Source organism: Lolium perenne, chromosome 4 (genome assembly GCF_019359855.2).
Source record: "Lolium perenne isolate Kyuss_39 chromosome 4, Kyuss_2.0, whole genome shotgun sequence".
NCBI lineage: Eukaryota > Viridiplantae > Streptophyta > Magnoliopsida > Poales > Poaceae > Lolium > Lolium perenne.
The window spans coordinates 35,914,528-35,940,894 of record NC_067247.2 but is presented as its reverse complement, the minus strand read 5'-3'; the positions used below and the strand labels follow the sequence as shown (position 1 = coordinate 35,940,894).

Genomic DNA, 26,367 nt, shown 5'->3' with positions numbered 1-26,367 from the left:
CATCCGCAACTACAAGAAAGTAATTAAGAATTAAATCTAACCACAGCCTTAAACTCTGAGATCCTGCGATCCCTCCTGCATCGATATACCAACGGGGGTTTAGGTTTCTGTCACTCCGGCAACCCCGCAATTGGCAAACGAGTACAAGATGCATTCCCCTAGGCCCATAAATGGTGAAGTGTCATGTAGTCGACGTTCACATGACACCACTAGAAGAATAACACCACAACTTAAATATCACACCATTGAATATTACTCAACCATAGTTCACTACTAACATTTAGACTTCACCCATGTCCTCAAGAACTAAACGAACTACTCACAAGACATCATACGGAACATGATCAGAGGTGATATGATGATGAATAACAATCTGAACATAAACTTGGTTCAATGGTTTCACTCAATAGCATCAACAACAAGTAGGAATCGATACCGGGAGAGTTTCCCCTATCAAACAATCAAGATCAAACCCAAATTGCTACGGCGGTGACGGTGTCCAGCGGTGGAGACGGCGGTGATGATGGTGGAGATGATGATGATGGTGATGAAGATGATGTCCAGCTCGATGACGGTGACGATGGCGTCGATTTCCCCCTCCCGGAGGGAATTTCCCCGGTGGATTCCTGCCCGCCGGAGAGCTCTTTTCTCTCTGGTGTTCTCCGCCCTGCAGAGGCGGCTGTAACCCTTCGCGAGGTACCCTCTGTGGCTTAGGTTTTCGGGACGAAGGATTTCGCGAAGAAAAGGAGGCGAAAGGGGTCGTGGGCCCCCCAGACCATAGGCCAGCGCGGCCAGGGCCTGGGCCGCGCCGCCCTAGGGTGTGGGCCCACCCTGGCTGCTCCTGGCTCCTCCTTCTGGCTTCCTTCGTCATCTTGAAAAATAGGATTTTTGGTATAATTTCCTTCCAGAGTTGATCTTCCGAAATATTGCGTTCTGACGGTGCTTTTTCCACAGAATCTCGGCTCCGGTGTTCGATCCTCCAATAATGATGAAACATGCAAAATAGATGAAATAACATAAGTATTGTGTCCCAATATGAAATATATCAATGAATAACAGCAAATTATGATATAAAATAGTGATGCAAATTGGACGTATCAGTAACCATCATAGTTTCAATTCACCTAGGAGTGTTTTAGTAGATATTGAGATTCCTAGTGAGAATTTACCTCTTGAATCTCAAAAAATAGTTTTATTTTCTGATAGTGATGCTCTAGCTGTTACTCCTGGAAAAAGTGATAGGGAAGGTGATGAGAACTATGAGGATGAAGGGGATAAATGGATAGAAGTCATTAGGAAGTCTCGGGGCAAGCACCCCAAGAAGAGATTACAATGTTAGTTTACTTTTTCAATATTAGAGGGATCACTGCTCCTGGTAGGAAGAAATGCCTAGAGGACACTGCTATCCCTTTGAAAGTTGATTATATTGGTTTTCAGGAGACAAAAAAACATAAATTCTCTAAGTCTTTCTTGAAATCTATTCTAGGGAATAGTAATTTTGAGTGGAATTTTATGCCTGCAGTTGGGACTGCTGGTGGTATTCTAATTGGCCTAAATAATGATATTTTTGAGGTTATTTCTTGGGACATTAAGTCTTTCTCTGTTAGCACAACTGCTAGGCTAAAAAGTTCAGGTGTAGTGATTAGGTTAACTACAGTGTATGGCTCTCCTTATGAGGAGGGTAAGGAGATGTTTATTTCAGAACTACATGAGTTGTTCTTAAATTGGAATGGCCCTGCCATGATTGGAGGGGATTTTAACTTGGTTAGGTTTCAAAGTGATAAAAGTAATGGTGTTATAGATTTTAAATGGGCTGACAAGTTCAATGCTTGGATTGATATGTGGGCCTTGGTAGAAATAGGTTTGGCAGGTAGATCTTTTACCTGGAGTAATAATCAAAATAATAGGATTATGAGTAGGATTGATAGAATCTTTTGCAATACTAGTTTTGAGGCTCTGTTTCCTCTGGGGAATGCAAGAGCTTTACCCAGGCTAGGGAGTGATCACACTCCAATAGTTTGGGATTCTGGGGAGGTAAATGTTCCTAAGAAAAGTAGTTTTAAATTTGAAAAATGGTGGAGTACTAGGGTAGATTTTTTAGATGTGGTAATTAAAGCTTGGTCTATTCCAGTAAAAAGTAATAATCCTCTAGATATATGGCAGGCTAAGGTAAGGAATTTTAGGAGCTCTGCTAAAGGTTGGAGTGCTAATATAGATGCTGAAATTAGGAAAAAGAAAAAATCCCTTATGGAGGAATATGATGTTTTAGATGTTAAAGCTGAAACTCATGAACTCTCTGAGGGTGAAGCTGGTAGATTTAAACAAATTCTTGCTGAATTGAGTTCCTTTTGGATAATTGAGGAAATTAAAGCCAAACAAAGATCTAGGGATAGAGATGTCTGTGAGGGGGATAGAAATACTGCTTATTTTCATGCTTTAGCTAACCAGAGGAGAAGAAAGAAAATGATTCCTGTGCTGGAAGGCCCTGAAGGCCCTGTAACTGAAACAAAAAAGATGCTAGAGATAGCTAAAGCTTTTTATAAAGACTTGTTTGGTGCTGAAGAGAGACCTGATATTTGGCTGCTAAATAACTTTTTCTTACCTGAGGAAAAAGTAACTGTAGAAGAGAAGTTAGAAGGAAGATTTACTTTGGAGGAGATAAAAGAGGCTGTGTTTGGTGTTTGGTTCCTATGCTGATGGAGCACCTGGGCCAGATGGCCTGTCTTTTTTCTTTTATCAGAAATATTGGGATATTATTGCTATAGATTTACTGCATCTCTTTGATGCTTGGTTTGATGATAAGCTAGACATTTTTAGATTAAATTTTGCTATGATTACCTTGATCCCAAAAGAGAGTGATGCTACAACTATGAAGAAATTTAGACCTATAAGTTTACTTAATTGTAGCTTTAATATTTTCTGCAAAGTGCTGACAAATAGGTTGGCCAAAATCATAGGGAGATTAATTTCTCCAAATCAATCTGCTATCATTAAGGGTAGATATATTTTGGAGAGTGTTGTTACTGCACATGAAATTCTACATGAGGTGCATAGGAGGAAAATGGAAGGTTTTGTTTTTAAAATTGATTATGAAAAGGCATATGATAGAGTTAATCTAGATTTTCTGTATGAGGTATTGCATCTTCGAGGGTTTAGTCTCTTCTGGATTAGGCTTATAAAACAGTTGACCACTGGTGGTTCAGTGGGGGTGAAAATAAATGAAGTAGAAAGTGATTTCTTTATCACTGGTAAGGGCTTAAGAAAGGGGGACCCTCTGTCACCTGGTCTTTTTAATTTTGTAGTTGATGTTTTCTCTAAAATGTTGCTCAAAGGAGGTGATGTGGGGCTGATTAGGGGCCTTTGCCCTAACTTTGTCCCAGGTGGTGTTATCTGTCTCCAATATGCTGATGATACCCTACTTTTCCTTGAGAAAAGTAATGAGATAGCCACTAATATGAAATGGATTTTAACTTGTTTTGAACAGATCTCTGGCATGAGAATTAATTACCATAAGAGTGAGTTAATTCCTATTAATGTAGAAATAGGGGAGTGTACCACTTTCCTGGAAACTTTTGGATGTGTGCTAGGTTCTTTTCCAATTAAATATCTAGGGATTCCTCTTCATTATGATAAGTTGAAAAGAGAGGATCTACAACCTTTGATTGATTCCCTTTTGAGTAGATTAGTTCGCTGGAGAGGGAAGTTATTATCTTCTGCAGCCAAGAGGGAATTAGTGAGGTTAGTCTTAGCTAGTATTCCAGTTTATTTGCACTCTTTCTTTAAGTTCCCCAAATGGGCTTTGAAACTTATTAATACACAGCTAGCCAATTGCCTATGGAATGATGAGAAAGGGAACAACAAAATCCATTTAGCCAATTGGTCTTCTGTGTGTATGAGAAAAGAGTTTGGTGGCATGGGGATTCCTAATCTGCAAGATTTAAATTTATGTGTCTTAGGGTCTTGGGTTAAGAGATATATACAGGGGGAAGGGACCCTGTGGATGAAGGTCATAGATTGTAAGTATAATACTAAGGATCCTAATATTCTGTGTTGCCATGATGCACACCCATCCACCTTTTGGAAAGGTGTGATGGGTGCTGCAGAAGCTGTGAGGTTTGGATATAAATGGAAAATAGGAAATGGTAGGAGTGTTAGATTTTGGGAAGATATTTGGTTTGGTAATACTAATTTGGCAACTCGATTTTGGGACATATATTTTGTATCTAACCAACAAACTAAAACTGTTAGGGATATTTGGGATGGAACAAATTTGAGATGTGATTTTAGGAGAAACTTCACTGATGATATGATGGTACAATGGCAGGAATTAGTAGCTATTGTTGAAACTATAGTTTATAATTCTGATGAGGATCAACTTATTTGGGCTTATGAAACAAATGGGGTGTACTCTTCAAAATATATGTATGCTCTAGTAAATTTTAGAGGAGTGACTCCAATCTATTTACCTGCTGTTTGGGACTTAAAAATCCCACCTAGGATTCAGATTTGAATGGATCAGAAAGGGGGCTGGGTTCTATTTCCGGGCCGGGCAGGAGGTGAAGGCCAGAAGAAGAAGAGAAGTGCGCCTTCCCGGTAAGGAAGAGGATAAAAAGGGCCAAAAGCCTAAATCAGTTCTATTCAAAGGAAAGGATCTTTCCTGAAATATAGCCCAGGATGATGGTATCATTCTCGAGCCAAACGCGTCTTTGGCTGTTGTCTCAAAACAAAATTATGACCAGAGACAATTTGAGAAGGAGGGGTATTCCATAACCTATGGAGTGCTCCTTCTGTAGAGGATTTGAAAGTGTGCATCATCTGTCTTTTGACTGTATTGTTGCTAAACAGGTGTGGGGTCTGGTTAAAGAAATTTGTAAGCACGAAGTAGAGAAATATATAGATATAGCTGGTAGATGGCTATGTAACAAAAGTTTTTTACAGTTTAATTTCATATCCTCTACTATTTTGTGGGGGATTTGGAATTCTAGGAATAGCTTAGTGTTTAATAGACTTACTTGGTTGGATTGAAGCAGGTGTGGAGGGTTATTCTTTCTTATCTGAGAAATTGGAAAGTCCCTTTCAAGGATCAGATGTGGGAGGAAGTGGACCTCTTCATGAAGCATCTGTCAAACAAGATCAAAGCACCACTGGAGCTGGAACCACCCTGTAGTGCTCTTCCTTTGATTGGATCTCTTCCTGGGCTCCTGCTTCGAAAACTTCTCATGGAGGACGAGCGTCGCTGGAGTTTCTGAAGGAGCATCCAGAGGAAGACGCTTCAGTTCATGTTGTGCTGTGAAAAGGTCTTCAGCTTGAAGTGGTGTGTAATAGCTTTAGAATCTTCATCTTAGCTGTTGCTGTGCTAGTGTGTCGTGAAGGGGTTTAGTTGCTGGACTTAGCCTTAAAACTGGTTGTTTTGCGATGCTTTTGTCTGATGTTTGGGCGGTAGGTTTTAGCCCTGGTTTTGGTTTGGTTGTTAGCAGTGGGTGTGGGGTGTGTTGAACAATGTGGTTTCATTTTATCATATGAAATGGAACCGGGGAGATGCCTCCCTATGAATCTAAAAAAGCGAAGAGCTCCAAAGGTGGATGGATAAAGCTCAACGGCTGGACGAGGTAGAGAGGCGTGCTGCCTCAAGTAAGTCTTCTAGCATGCCACCTAGGCTCTGCAAAAAACACCAAGATTTTGAAAACCAAGTCAGAAGCACATGTAAGAAAATTTTCTCGATATATAACCAGCTCATTGCGAATTCCTAAGGGTCCAGGACACAACAAACATAAAACTAAAGAGGCGTCTCCGCTTTCCGGTTCACCTGGGTCTCTAGGAATTCATCAAGGTCTTGGGTCTCCTAGTTAGGACCCAAAGCTCTTGGACAAGCCGTTCCCCGTCCATATGGCTTAGCCACTTCCACCCCGAGGGCAAGCCATTTCGTAGGAGCCGCCAAAGGAAAATCATAGTCTTCATAGGAATGTAATGTTCGATGTCCCCTCGTAGGCCACGGTTGGTACCAACAATGCCAGCTCTCAGCAAATCGCAAAGAGGTTAGGAAATGCATCCCATTGAGGGCACCCTCCAAGCCACGGATATAAGCAAAATAAGGTTCCATCTCTATTCCCTATGGAGAAGGAGACCCCTAAGACCTTATTTTGCACATAAGGTTTATTGGGGATTTGAGTGTATAATCCCACATGGATTAGAGGAAAAAACCTCTTCCACCAAATTCCCTTACTTTTACTCCAAATCACTTTCTCATCAAACTGCGTCTCAGTTTATTTGTTTGGCACATGGGGGATTTACTTGAGAGGATCGTTGCTGGTGGGGGTGAGCCTAGGCGTCGCCCGTGCACCATCGGAGTGCGAGCCGTAGAGACACGAGAAAAACTCAAAAACATGAGGGGGAGTGATGGCGTGTATTTCACACGTTCGTTGGGCAACCCCAAGAGGAAGGTATGATGCGCACAGCAGCAAGTTTTCCCTCAGAAAGAAACCAAGGTTTATCGAACCAGGAGGAGCCAAGAAGCACGTTGAAGGTTGATGGCGGCGGGATGTAGTGCGGCGCAACACCAGGGATTCCGGCGCCAACGTGGAACCTGCACAACACAACCAAAGTACTTTGCCCCAACGAAATAGTGAGGTTGTCAATCTCACCGGCTTGCTGTAACAAAGAGTTAACCGTATTGTGTGGAAGATGATTGTTTGCAGAAAACAGTAGAACAAGTATTGCAGTAGATTGTATTTCAGTAAAGAGAATTGGACCGGGGTCCACAGTTCACTAGAGGTGTCTCTCCCATAAGACGAACAGCATGTTGGATGAACAAATTACAGTTGGGCAATTGACAAATAAAGAGAGCATGACCATGCACATACATATCATGATGAGTATAGTGAGATTTAATTGGGCATTACGACAAAGTACATAGACCGCCATCCAACTGCATCTATGCCTAAAAAGTCCACCTTCAAAGTTATCATCCGAACCCCTCCGGTATTAAGTTGCAAGCAACAGACAATTGCATTAAGTATGGTGCGTAATGTAATCAACAACTACATCCTTAGACATAGCATCAATGTTTTATCCCTAGTGGCAACAAAGACAACACAACCTTAGAACTTTCTCATCGTCCTGTGTGTCAATGCAGGCATGAACCCACTATCGAGCATAAGTACTCCCTCTTGGAGTTACAAGCATCTACTTGGCCAGAGCATCTACTAGTAACGGAGAGCATGCAAGATCATAAACAACACATAAGCATAACTTTGATAATCAACATAACAAGTATTCTCTATTCATCGGATCCCAACAAACGCAACATATAGGATTACAGATAGATGATCTTGATCATGTTAGGCAGCTCACAAGATCCGACAATGATAGCACAATGGGGAGAAGACAACCATCTAGCTACTGCTATGGACCCATAGTCCAGGGGTAGACTACTCACACATCACACCGGAGGCGACCATGGCGGCGTAGAGTCCTCCGGGAGATGATTCCCCTCTCCGGCAGGGTGCCGGAGGCGATCTCCTGGATCCCCCGAGATGGGATCGGCGGCGGCGGCGTCTCCGGAAGGTTTTCCGTATCGTGGCTCTGCATCGGGGTTTTCGTCCCGGTGGATTTTTGTCGGCGGATGGGCTGAGTGGGGGCCAAGCCGTGGGGCCCACACCATGGGGGGGGGGGGCCCCCCCGGGGGCCGCCCCGCCACGTGGTGTCGCCACCTCGTGGCCCCACTTCGTGTGTTCTTCGGTCTTCTGGAAGCTCCGTGGAAAAATAGGCCCCTGGGCTTTGATTTCGTCCAATTCCGAGAATATTTCCTTACTAGGATTTACTGAAACCAAAAACAGCAGAAACAAAGAATCGGCACTTCGGCATCTTGTTAATAGGTTAGTTCCAGAAAATGCACGAATATGACATAAAGTGTGCATAAAACATGTAGATAACATCAATAATGTGGCATGGAACATAAGAAATTATCGATACGTCGGAGACGTATCAGCATCCCCAAGCTTAGTTCTGCTCGTCCCGAGTGTGTAAAACGATAAATACGTATAATTTACGGAGTGACATGCCATCATAATCTTGATCATACTATTTGTAAAGCATATGTAGTGAATGCAGCGATCAAAACAATGTGTATGACATGAGTAAACAAGTGAATCATATAGCAAAGACTTTTCATGAATAGCACTTCAAGACAAGCATCAATAAGTCTTGCATAAAAGTTAACTCATAAAGCAATAATTCAAAGTAAAGGCATTGAAGCAACACAAAAGAAGATTAAGTTTCAGCGGTTGCTTTCAACTTGTAACATGTATATCTCATGGATATTGTCAACATAGAGTAATATAATAAGTGCAATAAGCAAGTATGTAGGAATCAATGCATAGTTCACACAAGTGTTTGCTTCTTGAGGTGGAGAGAAATAGGTGAACCGACTCAACATTGAAAGTAAAAGAATGGTCCTCATAGAGGAAAAGCATCGATTGCTATATTTGTGCTAGAGCTTTGATTTTGAAAACATGAAACAATTTTGTCAACGGTAGTAATAAAGCATATGCATCATGTAAATTATATCTTATAAGTTGCAAGCCTCATGCATAGTGTACTAATAGTGCCCGCACCTTGTCCTAATTAGCTTGGACTACCTGGATTATCACTGCAATACATATGCTTTAACCAAGTATCACAAAGGGGTACCTCTATGCCGCCTGTACAAAGGTCTAAGGAGAAAGCTCGCATTTGGATTTCTCGCTTTTGATTATTCTCAACTTAGACATCCATACCAGGACAACATAGACAACAGATAATGGACTCCTCTTTTAATGCTTAAAGCATTCAACAACAATTAATTCTTTTCTCATTAGAGATTTGAGGATGTTTGTCCAAAACTGAAACTTCCACCATGGAACATGGCTTCGGTTAGCGGCCCAATGTTCTTCTCTCACAATATGCATGCTCAAACCATTCAACTCAGAGTAGATCGCCCTTACTTCAGACAAGACGAACATGCATAGCAACTCACATGAAATTCAACAATGAGTTGATGGCGTTCCCCGAAACATGGTTATCGCACAACAAGCAACTTAATAAGAGATAAAGTGCATAATTACATATTCAATACCACAATAGTTTTTAAGCTATTTGTCCCATGAGCTATATATTGCAAAGGTGAATGATGGAATTTTAAAGGTAGCACTCAAGCAATTTACTTTGGAATGGCTGGAAAATACCATGTAGTAGGTAGGTATGGTGGACACAAATGGCATAGTGGTTGGCTCAAGTATTTTGGATGCATGAGAAGTATTCACTCTCGATACAAGGTTTAGGCTAGCAAGGCTTCTTTGAAACAAACACAAGGATGAACCGGTGCAGCAAAACTCACATAAAAGACATATTGAAAACATTATAAGACTCCACACCATCTTCCTTGTTGTTCAAACTCAATACTAGAAATTATCTAGACCTTAGAGAAACCAAATATGCAAACCAAATTTTAGCATGCTCTATGTATTTCTTCATTAATGGGTGCAAAGTATATGATGCAAGAGCTTAATCATGAGCACAACAATTGCCAAGTATCACATTACCCAAAACATTTATAGCAATTACTACATGTATCATTTTCCAATTCCAACCATATAACAATTTAACGAAGGAGAAACTTCGCCATGAATACTATGAGTAGAAACCAAGGACATACTTGTCCATATGCTACAGCGGAGCGTGTCTCTCTCCCATAAAGTGAATGCTAGGATCCATTTTATTCAAACAAAACAAAAAACAAAAACAAACCGACGCTCCAAGAAAAAGCACATAAGATGTGATGGAATAAAAATATAGTTTCAGGGGAGGAACCTGATAATGTTGTCGATGAAGAAGGGGATGCCTTGGGCATCCCCAAGCTTAGACGCTTGAGTCTTCTTGATATATGCAGGGGTGAACCACCGGGTGCATCCCCAAGCTTAGAGCTTTCACTCTCCTTGATCATGTTGCATCATACTCCTCTCTTGATCCTTGAAAACTTCCTCCACACCAAACTCGAAACAACTCATTAGAGGGTTAGTGCACAATATAAATTGACATATTCAGAGGTGACACAATCATTCTTAACACTTCTGGACATTGCATAATGCTACTGGACATTAGTGGATCAAAGAAATTCATCCAACATAGCGAAAGAGGCAATGCGAAATAAAAGGCAGAATCTGTCAAAACAGAACAGTTCGTATTGACGAATTTTAAAATGGCACCAGACTTGCTCAAATGAAAATGCTCAAATTGAATGAAAGTTGCGTACATATCTGAGGATCACACACGTAAATTGGCTTAATTTTCTGAGTTACCTACAGGGAGGTGAACCCAGATTCGTGACAGCAAAGAAATCTGGAACTGTGCAGTAATCCAAATCTAGTACTTACTTTTCTATCAACGGCTTAACTTGGCACAACAAAACACAAAACTAAGATAAGGAGAGGTTGCTACAGTAGTAAACAACTTCCAAGACACAAAATAAAAACAAAGTACTGTAGGTAAAAACATGGGTTGTCTCCCATAAGCGCTTTTCTTTAACGCCTTTCAGCTAGGCGCAGAAAGTGTGTATCAAGTATTATCAAGAGATGAAGTGTCAACATCATAATTTGTTCTCATAATAGAATCAAAAGGTACCTTCATTCTCTTTCTAGGGAAGTGTTCCATACCTTTCTTGAGAGGAAATTGATATTTTATATTACCTTCCTTCATATCAATGGTAGCACCAACAGTTCGAAGAAAAGGTCTTCCCAATATAATGGGACAAGATGCATTGCATTCAATATCCAAGACAACAAAATCAACAGGAACAAGGTTATTGTTAACAGTAATGCGAACATTATCAACTTTACCCAAAGGTTTCTTTGTAGAATGATCAGCAAGATTAACATCCAAATAACAATTTTTCAGCGGTGGCAAGTCAAGCATATTATAAATTTTCTTAGGCATAACAGAAATACTTGCACCAAGATCACATAAAGCATTACAATCAAAATCTTTAACTTTCATCTTAATGATGGGCTCCCAACCATCCTCTAGCTTTTTAGGAATAGAGGCTTCACGCTCTAGTTTCTCTTCTCTAGCTTTTATGAGGGCATTTGTAATATGATGCGTGAAAGCCAAATTTATAGCACTAGCATTAGGACTTTTAGCAAGTTTTTGCAAGAACTTTATAACTTCAGAGATGTGGCAATCATCAAAATTCAAACCATTATAATCTAAAGCAATGGGATCATCATCCCCAATGTTGGAAAAAATTTCAGCAGCTTTATCACAGGCAGTTTCAGCAGTTTTAGCAGTTTCATGCAGTTTTTCGCGCTTTGCATTAGAAGTGGAAACATTGCTAACACCAATTCTTTTATTAGTATGAGTAGAAGGTGCAGCAACATGTGTAGCATTAGCATTACTAGTGGTGGTAATAGTCCAAACTTTAGCTATATTCTTCTCTTTAGCTAGTTTTTCATTTTCTTCTCTATCCCACCTAGCACGCAGTTCAGCCATTAATCTTATATTCTCATTAATTCTAACTTGAATGGCATTTGCTGTAGTAGTAATTTTATTATGATGATTCTCATTAGGCAAAACTTTTGATTTCAAAAGATCAACATCAGCAGCAAGACTATCAACTTTAGAAGCAAGTATATCAATTTTCCCAAGCTTTTCTTCAACAGATTTGTTAAAAGCAGTTTGTGTACTAATAAATTCTTTAAGCATGGCTTCAAGTCCAGGGGGTGAATTCCTATTATTGTTGTAAGAATTCCCATAAGAATTACCATAGCCGTTGCCATTATTATAAGGATATGGCCTATAGTTGTTACTAGAATTGTTCCGGTAAGCATTGTTGTTGAAATTATTATTTTTAATGAAGTTTACATCAACATGTTCTTCTTGTGCAACCAATGAAGCTAATGGAACATTATTAGGATCAATATTAGTCCTATCATTCACAAGCATAGACATAATAGCATCAATCTTATCACTCAAGGAAGAGGTTTCTTCGACAGAATTTACCTTCTTACCTTGTGGAGCTCTTTCCGTGTGCCATTCAGAGTAGTTGATCATCATATTATCAAGAAGCTTTGTTGCTTCACCAAGAGTGATGGACATAAAGGTACCTCCAGCAGCTGAATCCAATAAATTCCGTGAAGAAAAATTTAGTCCTGCATAGAAGGTTTGGATGATCATCCAAGTAGTCAGTCCATGGGTTGGGCAATTTTTAACCAGAGATTTCATTCTTTCCCAAGCTTGAGCAACATGTTCAGTATCTAATTGTTTAAAATTCATTATGCTACTCCTCAAAGATATAATTTTAGCAGGGGGATAATATCTACCAATAAAAGCATCCTTGCATTTAGTCCATGAATCAATACTATTCTTAGGCAGAGATAGCAACCAATCTTTAGCTCTTCCTCTTAATGAGAAAGGGAACAATTTTAGTTTAATAATATCACCATCTACATCTTTATATTTTTGCATTTCACATAGTTCAACAAAATTATTGAGATGGGCAGCAGCATCATCAGAACTAACACCAGAAAATTGATTGTTCATAACAAGATTAAGTAAAGCAGGTTTAATTTCAAAGAATTCTGCTGTAGTAGCAGGTGGAGCAATAGGTGTGCATAAGAAATCACTATTATTTGTGGTTGTGGAGTCACACAACTTAGTATTTTCAGCGTTGGCCATTTTAGCAACAGTAAATAAAGCAAACTAGATAAAGTAAATGCAAGTAAACTAATTTTTTTGTGTTTTCAATATAGCAAACAAGATAGCAAGTAAAGTAAAACTAGCAACTAATTTTTTTGTATTTTGATTTAGTGCAGCAAACAAAGTAGTAAATAAAACTAAGCAAGACAAAAACAAAGTAAAAAGATTGAGAAGTGGAGACTCCCCTTGCAGCGTGTCTTGATCTCCCCGGCAACGGCGCCAGAAAAAGAGCTTGATGGCGTGTATTTCACACGTTCGTTGGGCAACCCCAAGAGGAAGGTATGATGCGCACAGCAGCAAGTTTTCCCTCAGAAAGAAACCAAGGTTTATCGAACCAGGAGGAGCCAAGAAGCACGTTGAAGGTTGATGGCGGCGGGATGTAGTGCGGCGCAACACCAGGGATTCCGGCGCCAACGTGGAACCTGCACAACACAACCAAAGTACTTTGCCCCAACGAAACAGTGAGGTTGTCAATCTCACCGGCTTGCTGTAACAAAGAGTTAACCGTATTGTGTGGAAGATGATTGTTTGCAGAAAACAGTAGAACAAGTATTGCAGTAGATTGTATTTCAGTAAAGAGAATTGGACCGGGGTCCACAGTTCACTAGAGGTGTCTCTCCCATAAGACGAACAGCATGTTGGGTGAACAAATTACAGTTGGGCAATTGACAAATAAAGAGAGCATGACCATGCACATACATATCATGATGAGTATAGTGAGATTTAATTGGGCATTACGACAAAGTACATAGACCGCCATCCAACTGCATCTATGCCTAAAAAGTCCACCTTCAGGTTATCATCCGAACCCCCTCCAGTATTAAGTTGCAAGCAACAGACAATTGCATTAAGTATGGTGCGTAATGTAATCAACAACTACATCCTTAGACATAGCATCAATGTTTTATCCCTAGTGGCAACAGCACAACACAACCTTAGAACTTTCATCCTTGTCCCGGGGTCAATGCAGCCACGAACCCACTATCGAGCATAAGTACTCCCTCTTGGAGTTACAAGCATCTACTTGGCCAGAGCATCTACTAGTAACGGAGAGCATGCAAGATCATAAACAACACATAAGCATAACTTTGATAATCAACATAACAAGTATTCTCTATTCATCGGATCCCAACAAACGCAACATATAGGATTACAGATAGATGATCTTGATCATGTTAGGCAGCTCACAAGATCCGACAATGATAGCACAATGGGGAGAAGACAACCATCTAGCTACTGCTATGGACCCATAGTCCAGGGGTAGACTACTCACACATCACACCGGAGGCGACCATGGCGGCGTAGAGTCCTCCGGGAGATGATTCCCCTCTCCGGCAGGGTGCCGGAGGCGATCTCCTGGATCCCCCGAGATGGGATCGGCGGCGGCGGCGTCTCTGGAAGGTTTTCCGTATCGTGGCTCTCGATCGGGGTTTTCGTCACGGAGGCTATTTGTAGGCGGAAGGGCGAGTCGGGGCCGGGCAGGGGGCCACACCATCGGGCGGCGCGGGCCCCCCGTGGGCCGCCCCGCCACGTGGTGTCGCCACCTCGTGGCCCCACTTCGTGTGTTCTTCGGTCTTCTGGAAGCTCCGTGGAAAAATAGGCCCCTGGGCTTTGATTTCGTCCAATTCCGAGAATATTTCCTTACTAGGATTTCTGAAACCAAAAACAGCAGAAAACAGCAACTGGCACTTCGGCATCTTGTTAATAGGTTAGTTCCAGAAAATGCACGAATATGACATAAAGTGTGCATAAAACATGTAGATAACATCAATAATGTGGCATGGAACATAAGAAATTATCGATACGTCGGAGACGTATCAGGGAGACATGTCTTTGTGGGCTTCAACCCAACAAGTTTTCTGGGAGTTTCTGTGTCCAACTGGAATGGGAAAATACATGTACAAACCGGTCTAAGACACCTCTTCAAAGCAAGGCCTAAGCAGATCTCATGTTTGATGTCCATGAGGGATCTCCAAAACTGAGACCGCTCCTCGAGATCACAAGTCAATAGAGGGTGGCCCCTTTAGGTACTTGGCCATAATGAGCCGCACCCATATCCAACCTTGTCTCTATGGATACACCAAACCCATTTCAGCATCAACGCCACACGCACGAGAAACTTGTCAAGCTAATAGGGCCACAAGAAAAGTCCTGGTTGGATTCGGGGCTTCACGGCATCTCCAAACCGGCCGAGGTTGCCGTTTGCGATAGAAAATTCCCATGCCTCCTAGTTCCTTGGGGTCACAGATATCAGCCCATTTCACCATGTGATAATTTTGTCGGCCATTGGTAGCGTGCCAGATGAAGCGCAATAGCTCCTGGTCAAAGGTGCCATGCACTCCTTCCGACAACAAGTATAGCCCCATAATACACATGGTTATACTAGAGAGGCATGAGTAAATGAGAACAATCTTGCCGCCTTTAGAGCTGAGCCTGGCTCGCTAAGGCTTAGCCTTGTCATAACACGCGCAACAAACGGGTCCAAATCCTTGACCAGGATTCAGTTATCCAGGATCGACATCCCTAGGTAGGTAATAGGGGAAGGAGGACAACGTACAATTTAGATTGTTGGCTATCCTCTGCCGATCCTTTGGGGAATAGCCAAAAACAATCACCTAACCCTTTATCGAAGTTGATCCTAAGGCCTGACATCTCCTCAAAGCATAGTACAAAAAACGTAAGATTGATGGTATCAAGTTCCGACCCCTCCACCAAGATCATGGTGTTATTAGCATATTCGAGATGGGTCACCCTACCCCCAGGAATAAGGTGCCCTATCACCGCGGAGATGTGGCCGACGATCTTAACTTTCTCTAAAATCTCTGCAAGGGCATTCGTTGCAGAGTAAAAGAGTAATTAAGGGGAGATGGGTCCACCTACCTCACTCCACACGATGGAATAAAATAAGGGCCCACCTCCAAGTTGATGTTGATAGTAGTGTTACCGCTCATGATGAACTGCACGCTCCATTTGATCAGCCGGTCATCAAGCCCCCTCCACTAGAGCACTTGACATAAGAAGTGTCAGTGCAAGCGGTCATAGGCCTTTTGGAAGTCTAGCTTAAGGAAGACCACTTTATGTTGCCGGGTCTTGACCTCATGGGACAATCTGATGCAGCGCAAGCACCCGATCATGTATAAACCGGTCTTTGAGGAAGACATATCGACATGGGTGAGTCAAGGACTCCATGACAGGGGCCATTTGTGATGCACAAACCTTAGAGATTATCCACTGAATTATATTAATCATCATGATTGGCCTAAATTTCAAGATGTCCATGACACCCCAGTACTTTGGAGATCAGGGTAACCACGCCAAAATTCAAATGAGACATGACCAGCCTCCCAGTACAGAACTCATGGAACACCGGCACGATCACCCCCCAAATCTTCTCCTAAAAAGCGAGGAAGAAAGCTATCGAAAGGCCATTCAGCCCAGGGACTTTGATTGGCCTTCATAGTTCTGTTCTCCCAGACAACCTCAACGGCTAAAAATGGGAGGACGAGTTAGGTGGCAGTGACCCTAGATGTAGCTAGTCAGAAGTCACATGTAAACGGGTCCCGCCGCAAAGAATGTATCGTGCTCCTGTGTGCACGATCAAGTCGTGATTACTCATTAGTACTGTTGATACATGCTTGTCTGTGCATAACTGGATTCCACTAGCAATTTAGGTATTGCTTAGTTGCCTAGCACTTTGTAGTAAAAATATAATTTTATTACTACAAATTATGATGATTTAAATTGGTTGTAATGATTTAATATAAGGTTCTAAACCGTGGCGATTATGCCAGGAAAATAATGAAGTTCTTGAATTAAATCGTTATAATTTTCTAGATCTTTGACCTTCAAACAACTTGCTAGGATCTGGTGTGCAAAATCATCATAGATCTATGACGATTTTATCCACTATCTCTATCCAAAGATCGCAAATCAACTCATTCTTCTAGTGGCAACTGCAGTCATCTCCTTCTTCTTCAGATTGTTAAGAGTCAGCTTCAGGTACATGATCCTTGCGTGGGACTGCGAGACGTGCATGGTCTGGATCGACGTCTAGGCCAGGTGCGTCGATCATGTGATGTTCGGTTACCTCCACTAGAATTCGCGAGAGATCGGAGAACATAGGCAAGCACCTGCTTATCCTTCTTGATCCATTCAGTATAGGTGGGGACGCGCGGGGTTATCCATCTCAACGGCGGTTTTCTTGCCGGAGCTTTGATGGAGCCATCGAGGTACCCGAATAGGCGACCACCACGGATTGCAGGAATAACGACCGACTTTCCACACGAGAAAGTTTTCACTCGTGAGTTTCTCATGCACGGTGTGGCCGAACAGATGCGCAACTGATGCATCGAAGGACGACGTCATGGGAGAATGAGAGCTAGTAGATGTGTTTGAGAAAGAAGACGGCTTTTTTAGGGAAGGCCACCACAACTAGCTTTATTAATATCAGATAATAGTTACATCGTTCACGAGAGTTTGCAAAATAAAACTAGGGGGTTCATCGACCCAATTACAGGAATTTTTCGAATCAAAGCAACACCTAGCTATTTGATGCGTCACTTCATTCACCTCTCTCGGAAAATGAGTGAACTCAACCTTCCTGTTGATTCCCGCACTCGTCAAACAATCTGCATAAACTGCAGTTGCTTCATTCCACATCCATTCTTGCCCCGAGGAATAGTGTATTACCTCTATAGAATCTGATTGCGCTTCTACCGGCATTAGCTCCAATGGAGACCGCAAGTTCCAGCCCATGACACATAGCCAAAGCTTCTGCCATAACAGGGTGATGCTACATGTGGTATGAATCTCGAGGCCGCGACAAAAACTCCTTGACTATCTCTGGTCACATACCAGAAGCTCCCCCTTGATCATCATGATTGTAAGTAGTATCAACATTCAGTTTTAAGAAATTTGATCGAGGTTTCTCCCATATCTGTTTAACAAGTGCAGACTGAACCCACATGAAATTAGGAGAAACCCTTGCCTTGGCCTCACCGGGTGTTACGTGTTGGTATATGGCCAACAATAATGACGGAATCAATTAGAAAGATTAAAAATATTACACAAGTTTGGTTTATAAGTTACCAGACGGAATTACAGCAGAAAATTCCTAGGATTGCATACATGAAAGTGGCGACACGTAGACCGAGCTACACGTAGGATATTTTTTAGATCTATAAGAATTTCATTCAAGCCATGTCAAAAAAAATCTAAAAAATATATCATGAAATATACAAATGTGTAAATTTTCAAAATATAATATATTGTATTTTGGACTCATCAAAAATAAAAAAATATCATTATTTCATCATCCATTGATATTAGTAATGAACAGTACAATATAATCTAGGTTTTTCATTTTATAAGATTTTGTCTTTCTATTGAGGGCAAAATACAATGTATTTTAATCTGAAAATTTACACATTGATAGACTCCAACATTCTCTACGTCGATGTATTTTTTCAAAATTTTCTAAAACTATAAAATCAAAAGTATGGAAGTTTTTGGAAACAAAACAAAAACAGGCTACATGTAGCCCGTGCTACAAAAGAGGCTTTCACATACACTACACAAGTTTGCCAAAAGTTGGACTCTCGTAATAATCCAGGTTAAAACTCAATGCCGAACGCTGCTGTAATCGTATTGCGTCGGGGGCGAACATAACACCTCGATTAATTCTTGAACAGTATTTGTCTTGTACAACAAGGAAAAGTCCTATTCCTTTTCAGACGAAAGACCTTGACGATGGCGCGCGTATATATAAATACGTAGCTACCTTTGTCTTGTTCCGTACCCAATCAATTACAAGCCCTCTTCGATCTAAATCTCGGCGCACGTACGTTCCATCCTCTCGAGTCTCGACCTCACGTAGCACGCCGACATGTCGTGGCCGTGGGAGAGCAAGGCGGCGGTGGACGGCCGCTTCTACGCGGAGCACCCGACGGCGCTGACGGTGACCAGGTCCGACACCTGGAGCGGCCCCGGATTCAACGTCACCACCTTCGGCAGCAACGACGACGCGGCCGTGATGATGAAGGTGCAGACGGCCCACCTGGGCAACGGCAACCTGCGCTCCCTCCTCCTGCTCGACGCCGCCTCCCAGGCCCCCCTGCTCGCCGTCGAGGAGTCCCGCTTCGGGGTCGCCGGCCAGCGCCGGTGGGAGGCGTTCCGGGGCCGCGACATGAAGGGCGCGGACCGGCTCTTCGTCGCCGTCGACAAGACGCGCTTCCTCCAGATGGGATACACGGTGCACGTCTTCCTCCACGGCAACTCCTCCGGCGAGCGGGTCCCCGACTTCGTCGTCCGAGGCAGCTACCTCCGCGGCACCATGACCGTCTCCCGTGGCGGTGACGACGGCGCCGACTTCGTTGCGCAGATCAGGAACGAGAGCAGCCTCTGGGCCTCGCTGGTCGGGGAGAACAGGTACACGCTGTGGATCAAGACGGGCGTCGACCAGGCCTTCATCATCGCGCTCGCCGTCATCCTCGACCAGATGCAAAGTCCCCGTCATGATGCGGCCTCCCGACGTTAATAATTTACTTACGTGTAATCCAACTGTTACTCAATGCTAGCATAGCTAGGGCAGATTCCGAGTCTTAGTCATAGTATCGTGGTTACTCATTTAGTTCGATCAAATCAAGTAGGTTGTGTTAGGGACGAACAACGTTGAGCTTTTCTTAAATTTTAAGTTTTGGTTTTGCAAGTCGTCACTCCTCGAGGTTTATAATGTTTTTTTCTGTTGTGCTTCAATATTTCTTACATGCGAAAGAAACTGCTTACTAAGTTAGTAGCCACATTAGCTGCGCTTGGGATGATTTTAGGCGCGGCGTATTCCCTTTGGCTATATAATCGTATGGTTTCTAAAAAAATTAAACCAAATTTCCTCTATAAATTCTCCGTGCGGCAACGCGATGCACTCTGGGGCGCTCTTTAAATCCAGACAGCTGCAGAATAACCAAAGAAAAAATCTAGAAATTGCCATGCCCTCTAAATAACGTGCTTGGGATGATGCAGCCTCTTGATCGATCTACGGGTCATAATTAATGCGTAATTGAACTGGTACGCAAAAAAAAAAAGCGCAATCAAACTAGCAGGCCAAAATTTTGGCGAGCAATTCCTCCACCCGCGGGTCACAAATAATTGGTGAAAACAGGGTACCACTAGATAAAGACCAACCTTCACGAAGGGAAGTATCGCTCTGCTCTTCGTACGACAGCTTGACACGTGTCTAAACGTTCCGAACGAGCCAACCCACGCGGCCCCGCAAGCGAGTACGCACGCTGCGCATCGCGTATACATTCTACGCGGCCCCGTGAGCGAGTCCGCACGCTGCACATCGAGTACGTCCGCGCAGGCGAGCAAGTACGCGAAAACTCCTTTTTACAGGCAACTGTATGTGCAGGAGTGCCATCCACCACATATTGTGCTTTAAGATTGGTGAAACTTTTTGTTCCTTTTTTGACAAAACTGAAACATATTGAAACAAATTTAAACAGTAGAAAATATTTCACAAGTTTCATAAACACGTCAACAACAGATGTGAAACTTTATGAAACATATTTTGAACAGTAAATAATTTTTCACAAGTTTCAGACATGTTTCATAAATTTTAGATACATTTCACAAATTTTTGAAAACTAAATCAACACATGGATGATGTCAGCGTGACGTCATCACTACTTCACCTACCGGAGCGGTAGAATCGCTGCGTTCACCAAGTACGCGCGCGCAGCCTGCGATAGAACGAGTACGCGGCCAGGCAAGAATGCAATTACGTCACGCATGCATTTAGCTAGCCAGGGGTTCTTTTTGAGTTTTAAAGCAGTCGATCCTGCCATCCGATTAGATAGAATAGAAAGGTTAATTACATAGAGTCTTTGCGAGAGCAAAGATCAGTTCTCCAAGCCCACAACCGGGAGAGGGCAGTAAGCGTAAGTACTAAAGCCTGAAACCTCTAAAAAACAACCGCCAGGTCTCCAGGATCCTGAGAGTGAGCGAAAGCTCTCTGCGCTATATCCTCCCAAATAATGTGAGCCACCATGTCTGGCATCAATGACTCGTTGCGGAAAATCCTTCTATTCCGCTCTTTCCAGATGCCCCAAATGGTGTAGATGAAGGCACCATTAGCCTCCCTTCGTTTCCCGCTTTGAAGTGTTGTGACCATCCCGTCCCACCATGAATTTAAGCCATGCCCAAGCACAGGCGGCGGCACCCCGATGGTGCCATTCCACCCAAAAATCTTGTCGCGAACCAACTTGGCGAAATTGCATTCCAAGAGTAGATGTTGCACCGTCTCCGGGTGTATCCTGCACAGTTTGCAAATGGGGTCATGTGGCCACCCCCGAATCGCCAGATTGTCTGCCGTCAAGACCTTCCCGTGGAGCGCCAGCCAAGCAAAAAAACGGCACTTCGGCTCCGCATGCGCGTTCCACACCTTGGCCGTCCTGAACAGAGGATAGGCCCCGGCGAACTGACAGCGATAAGCCGAAGCCGTAGAGTAGACTCCTGAAGCGGTCCAACGCCAAGAGATCGCATCTGCACGTGGCTGCAGCACCACCTCTCGAAGCGCTGCCCAAAGCTTTACCAATTGGGCGAGCTCTGCCGCAGTGGAAAGGCGAAAAAGGGAGCGCAACCAGTTCCTATCCTGCAACTCCTTGAGAACTGCGTGATGCGATGGCGAAAAGCCAGGGGTTCTTCTTTTCCTAATTGATCAGTTTGTCCACTGCCGCGCGCACAAATACGCTAGCATGTACATGCATTGCCTCGCTAGTAAAAACATGCACACAAGTACAGTTATACAAAAACACGAGTACAGTTGAACACATGGACGAGTACAAGTACAGTCACGTACATAAGCAGGTACAATCGCGCACACGAGTAGGTACAGTCGTGCACACGAGCAAGTGCATGTACAGAAGTACAGTCGCACACACGAGGTCACGCACAACACACGAGTACAGTTGAACACACGAGCGAGTACATGTACATCACGCACACGAGCAGGTACAAACGCGCATACGAGCAGGTACAATCACAACACGAACAAGTATATGTACAGAAGTACAGTGACGCACACGAGCAGGTACAGTCGCGCGTAAGTACATGTACAGTCCCGCACACGGCGAGTACAGTTAACGAGTAAAGGAAAAATTGCACCAAATACGCTAAAAATAGAAGTACTTATCGGTAAAACACGAGTACAGTTAGGCACACATCATAGGTACCATCATAATATTATTGGAAGTACGAAAAAAAAGTATCTCCAAACCTATCAACATGAGATCTAGTTTTGAAGATCTCGATGCGAGGATCTCAAAAGTGAGAACGGTTCGCAATTTGGACTTACGGTTCTCAAGATATTTCATCTGAATCTAGAAGAAAAAGGAAAAAACTGACACAACCTAGTTTTCTCTCTCCTCCTCCATCCTCACCTTGCTTCCCCTTGCGACACATGGGAAGCAGGGAGACCACTTCTCAGACATTTTCTGCCACCATAGTGCGTCACTTATCGCGTGCGGAGCGAGTTGTCTTCTCTTCGCAAAGGTCGACCATTTTCTAGTGTTTTCGGTGAAAACATTATAAACTTATAATGTAAACGCATGGGCTGGGCTGGTCTAATATTTTGATAAGGCCACCGTCGGCTTAGAACCAAACATACCGTTAAGTCCTTTTTTTCAAATAGAGCAATTGGATCTTATACTGATACTACAGACACCCAGACTTATCAGCCACGATCACACCGAAACGTGACCAAAAGAAAAAAAGAACAGCACTACGGCAAACAGGGCACCGACACTTATGCAAGTATATCAAAACGACAGTGCAAAGCACACTACAGCTGTTACAATAGCTATATTCAGGATACCAACACATAGTACACAGTCTTCCAATTCTCGACAGCATCGCCAAAGTCTCAGCGTCATGGGAGTATCGGACCCCTTGCTGCAGAAGCCTGCTGCCGGCATGGTGTGTTTTTTTCTGGAGGTTCGCCGTTTGGATAGAAATATAAGAACAGTATTATTTATTAGAGACTGCATATCCACGACGGAGGCCCCTTTATTCTGAATCCTTATTTGCATAGTCTCTGATCATAACTAATAAGATGCTCCTAGATTGTGTAGTCCGCCAGTAGAGACTCAATGGCCGAATTCTTGGCCTGCATATCTTCGTACCGGACTCGATAGCCATGCCCTGGACAGAGAAACAACTCAAAAATCAGTTGAAAAGACCTTAATCTGTTATAAGTCATATTCTGTATGCAATGCTCGTTGGGCTGCATACATACCAGGTAAATACCACACGAAGTCTAGGTCCAACAACTTCCTCATGCTGTCTAGTTGCAAAGTCACTGCAAGTTTGCACAGCACACAGAAACTCAGAAAGATCAATCAGAAATTTAAGTTTAACTTCAAGTTACAGTTGACCATAACTGGTCTTCAACGAGTTAGAATTGTGAGGAGGGCCAGGAGAGGAGATTGTTCTACCTGATTGCTTGCTGTACATCCGGAAGAGGTTCAGATCGTCTGATTCTTCTGATCTCGCTACGTGGTCCCCAGTGAATAGCGCCTTCAGCGGCTTGTACAACAAGCAGACTGAGCCCTACCAAAACATGTGTTGAAGAAAATCAGCATGACGCTGAAATAAGAATTGATACTAAACAGAGAACATGAATTACTCCCGTAATGACAGTACAATCTTGTCTTTACAGAGATCAGAATACGTTTAGTAGTTCTTCCAAAAGTAAAAGAACATCTGTTTGCCATTCAGTATCTCAAGGCTGAAGGTAACTATTAAACATAATTTCATTCCTTGAATTGGATTTCTTACTTCAGTATGTCCTGGGGTATGAATAAGTTCAAAGTCAGTTCCAATGTTCCATGGGCCATTTCCAGTAAGTTTCCACTCGACATCGGCAGTAATATCCACTACCTGTCTCATAGATAAAATTGAACATTTAAGATTCTTTGGATTTGTAATACAAATTGAAATAGCTTTCAAAACATCAAGTGTTAAAAAATGTTGAGCATTCCAACACTCTTAAGTTTCTTTCTGTGGGTGAAAATGTGTTTCTAGGGTGAGGGTCTTACATCTCCTGAATGGATGATTCTCTCGCATTTCAGCTCATTGGCCCACTTCCGATGATCGGCTACATCATCACTGTTTGGTGAATAGTTAGGCACTCTTCAATCCCCTTGTTAAAAATAAGGTAGATACATAAACAATTAAGTGCGTAAAAATGTAGATCTGAACATACATGTGGGTCAAGAACATGTAGCGCGCTCCACCGAGCTTTTCAATCTTGTCCACCAGTCTCGGCGCATACCTTGGACTGAAATATTAAGAATTATTAAAACATAATCAGTTGTTGCTCGGAATCTATGGAAAATACCACAGTATTATAGGAATGTCACTTAACAACCAAAGGTGACAATTCATTATTTCTCTTATATGAAAAATGCTATCCAAATTGGTCAATACTATCACTATGTGGTGAAGCTAATTTTTGCCAGGAACATATGCAGTCCTTGTAGCAGAGGAGAGGCTTCATAAGTTGGTTGGAATTTATTTACCTGTCAACCATTATGTTCCCTTCAGGGTGAATTATAAGATAAGAAGTTGCTCCATATGAGTCCTCAGAATGGTAACCGCAGAGGTAAACACCCTGAATATATATATTGGTAAAAAAAAGATTAGCCAACGCCCAAGTAAAAAAAAAAGCACACGAATGCCGGTGCTAAATTTCATGTGTAGAAAGGAAAGAAGAAGAGGGGGCATATATGAAAAGGCTTGTACCGGAAGATCGTCATCGATGGGAAGCGGGAATGTGTTCTGCACTTGGAGAATGTCCCTTGCGGGCTTGTCGGTGTGGATCGAGGCTGTCGGGCAAGAGAGCAAGGCCTGCAAATATGTACGGAAGTGATATGATAAGTTTCTCCTAAAGAATAAAAAAAAATCCAGTAACTTCTCTTCAGGCTGAAGTATGATGAACTGATTAAATTAGTCTCTGGTGTTGCATATCCGAACTCCGCTGCTTAATCACAGCTATGATTGACTGATTGATTGTTCTTTAATGAACCATAACTCCACTGTTTTTTTCAGGCTTGTGCACTAGACATGATGATCATTTCAGTTGGTCTCTGTGGTTGCACATCCAGATAACAGTACATTTGGATCAGAGGCTGTGGGTGGCTAGTAGTAGAGGTAGGTGGTGATACCTGCAGCGCCTTGGTCCTATCCTCGCCGGAGCTGGGCTGCGCGGCAACGGCGGACATGCCGTCCACCCGCTTGAACACCTCCGGCGCCATCCACCGGCAGGTGGCGCAGTCGATGCATCGCTCATCTGCACACGGACCCCTGTCAGCCGGGACTAGCTTCACATGTACACGAGATCGCGTCAGGGAGAGCTAACTCACCGACGAAGAACTCGCCGGAGACGTTCTGCGGGCGCCGCCGGTTCCGGGTGTTCAGCGCCGCAGGGAAAGCGGTGGCGCGGACAACCGAGGCGGAGCGCCGGCCCGGCGGCGGGGTGGCGAGTGACGCGGCGGCGCGGAGGCTGAGTGCCATGGCGGTGAACTGAAACTGAAGTGAAATGAGATAACGAGTGAGTGCCAGTGAACTCCTCCGGCTCTGCACTGCAGCCACGTGTGAGTGTGAGCTGAGCTGCGGTGAGAGTAGTTTATTTAATAGGAACACTTGGCGTGTGATCCTTCAGAGACTGACGCCATTGCTGACCACACGCACGAGAAACTTGTCAAGCTAACAGGGCCACAAGCAAAGTCCTGGTTGGATTCGGCGCTTCATAATCGATACCCATTTTGACACTTAGAAAATGAAAAATGGATTTCTTTGTGGAAACACAATGAAAACTCCCAACATCAACGTTGTTTTCATCCCAAGGTGCACACACGTGCATGATATGGGCTCATTTGAACAGACTATGCCATGCTTCTAGTCATGACCTAGCTCATTTGGTATGAAAGCCTGTTGCCTGCCAAAACCCACTGGCGAGCAGCGACGGGCAACACGGAGAGCCGGGAGGCTTCCAGGACTGCTGGTGGGCCCTGGTCCCTCGGGCGACGGCCCGCAATGCTCCGGCACACGTCCTGACGGTTGCGAGGGCGTGCCACCTGACCTATACCTGGTCAGGAAGGTGATGGATTGCTTCGATTAGTTTCCTGCATGGCAGACACGTAAACATTAAATACGAGCCCGATCGGCTCTCAGGTTACCCTGTGAATCGTCTCAAAGAGCCGATTGCCCCATGGTTCACGTTGGGTTTACGATGACATGGGGATCCTGCTTTATCAATACAAAGTTAGATCAATCTACGACAATTTAGGGTTTTCACCGCATAACCGGAACATCCTACACGTAGTTGAGCCTAGCAGATACGAAAGATGATGGAAAACTAGTCCTAAAAGAGGCCTAAAAACCAACATGAAGTCGATTCCCGGAACAATCCCTTCTAGGATCAGCAAACCATACCTTACGCACTACCGGATCGTTCAACCCGTTTGCAAGGCCTAACCAAGCGGATATCAAACTAATCCTTGGAGAACAAGGAACAACTATAACAGATCGGATCTACTAAATAGAGAACAAGCAAGATGCTGCCCTTACACCCACGATAGGTGCAAA

At 43.2% G+C, this 26,367-nt stretch overlaps 2 protein-coding genes across 2 annotated transcripts; one reads left to right on the top strand and one right to left on the bottom strand.

The window, feature by feature from the left end:
• Positions 1-18,526: 18,526 nt before the first annotated feature.
• LOC127346681 (protein LURP-one-related 10-like) lies at positions 18,527-19,381 on the top strand. Its single transcript, XM_051372958.2, has one exon. It carries the CDS (start codon positions 18,611-18,613, stop codon positions 19,259-19,261), a length of 651 nt encoding a protein of 216 aa, XP_051228918.1. The 5' UTR covers positions 18,527-18,610; the 3' UTR covers positions 19,262-19,381.
• A 3,003-nt stretch (positions 19,382-22,384) lies between these two features.
• Positions 22,385-25,403, bottom strand: LOC127292154 (uncharacterized). The gene is made up of 10 exons (XM_051321504.2): positions 25,143-25,403; positions 24,945-25,069; positions 24,523-24,627; positions 24,300-24,391; positions 23,984-24,058; positions 23,817-23,886; positions 23,557-23,658; positions 23,214-23,328; positions 23,015-23,077; positions 22,385-22,920 (listed from the first exon to the last, which is right to left on the bottom strand). Exons 1-10 carry the CDS (start codon positions 25,291-25,293, stop codon positions 22,838-22,840), a joined length of 981 nt encoding a protein of 326 aa, XP_051177464.1. The 5' UTR covers positions 25,294-25,403; the 3' UTR covers positions 22,385-22,837.
• Between the last annotated feature and the right edge of the window lie 964 nt (positions 25,404-26,367).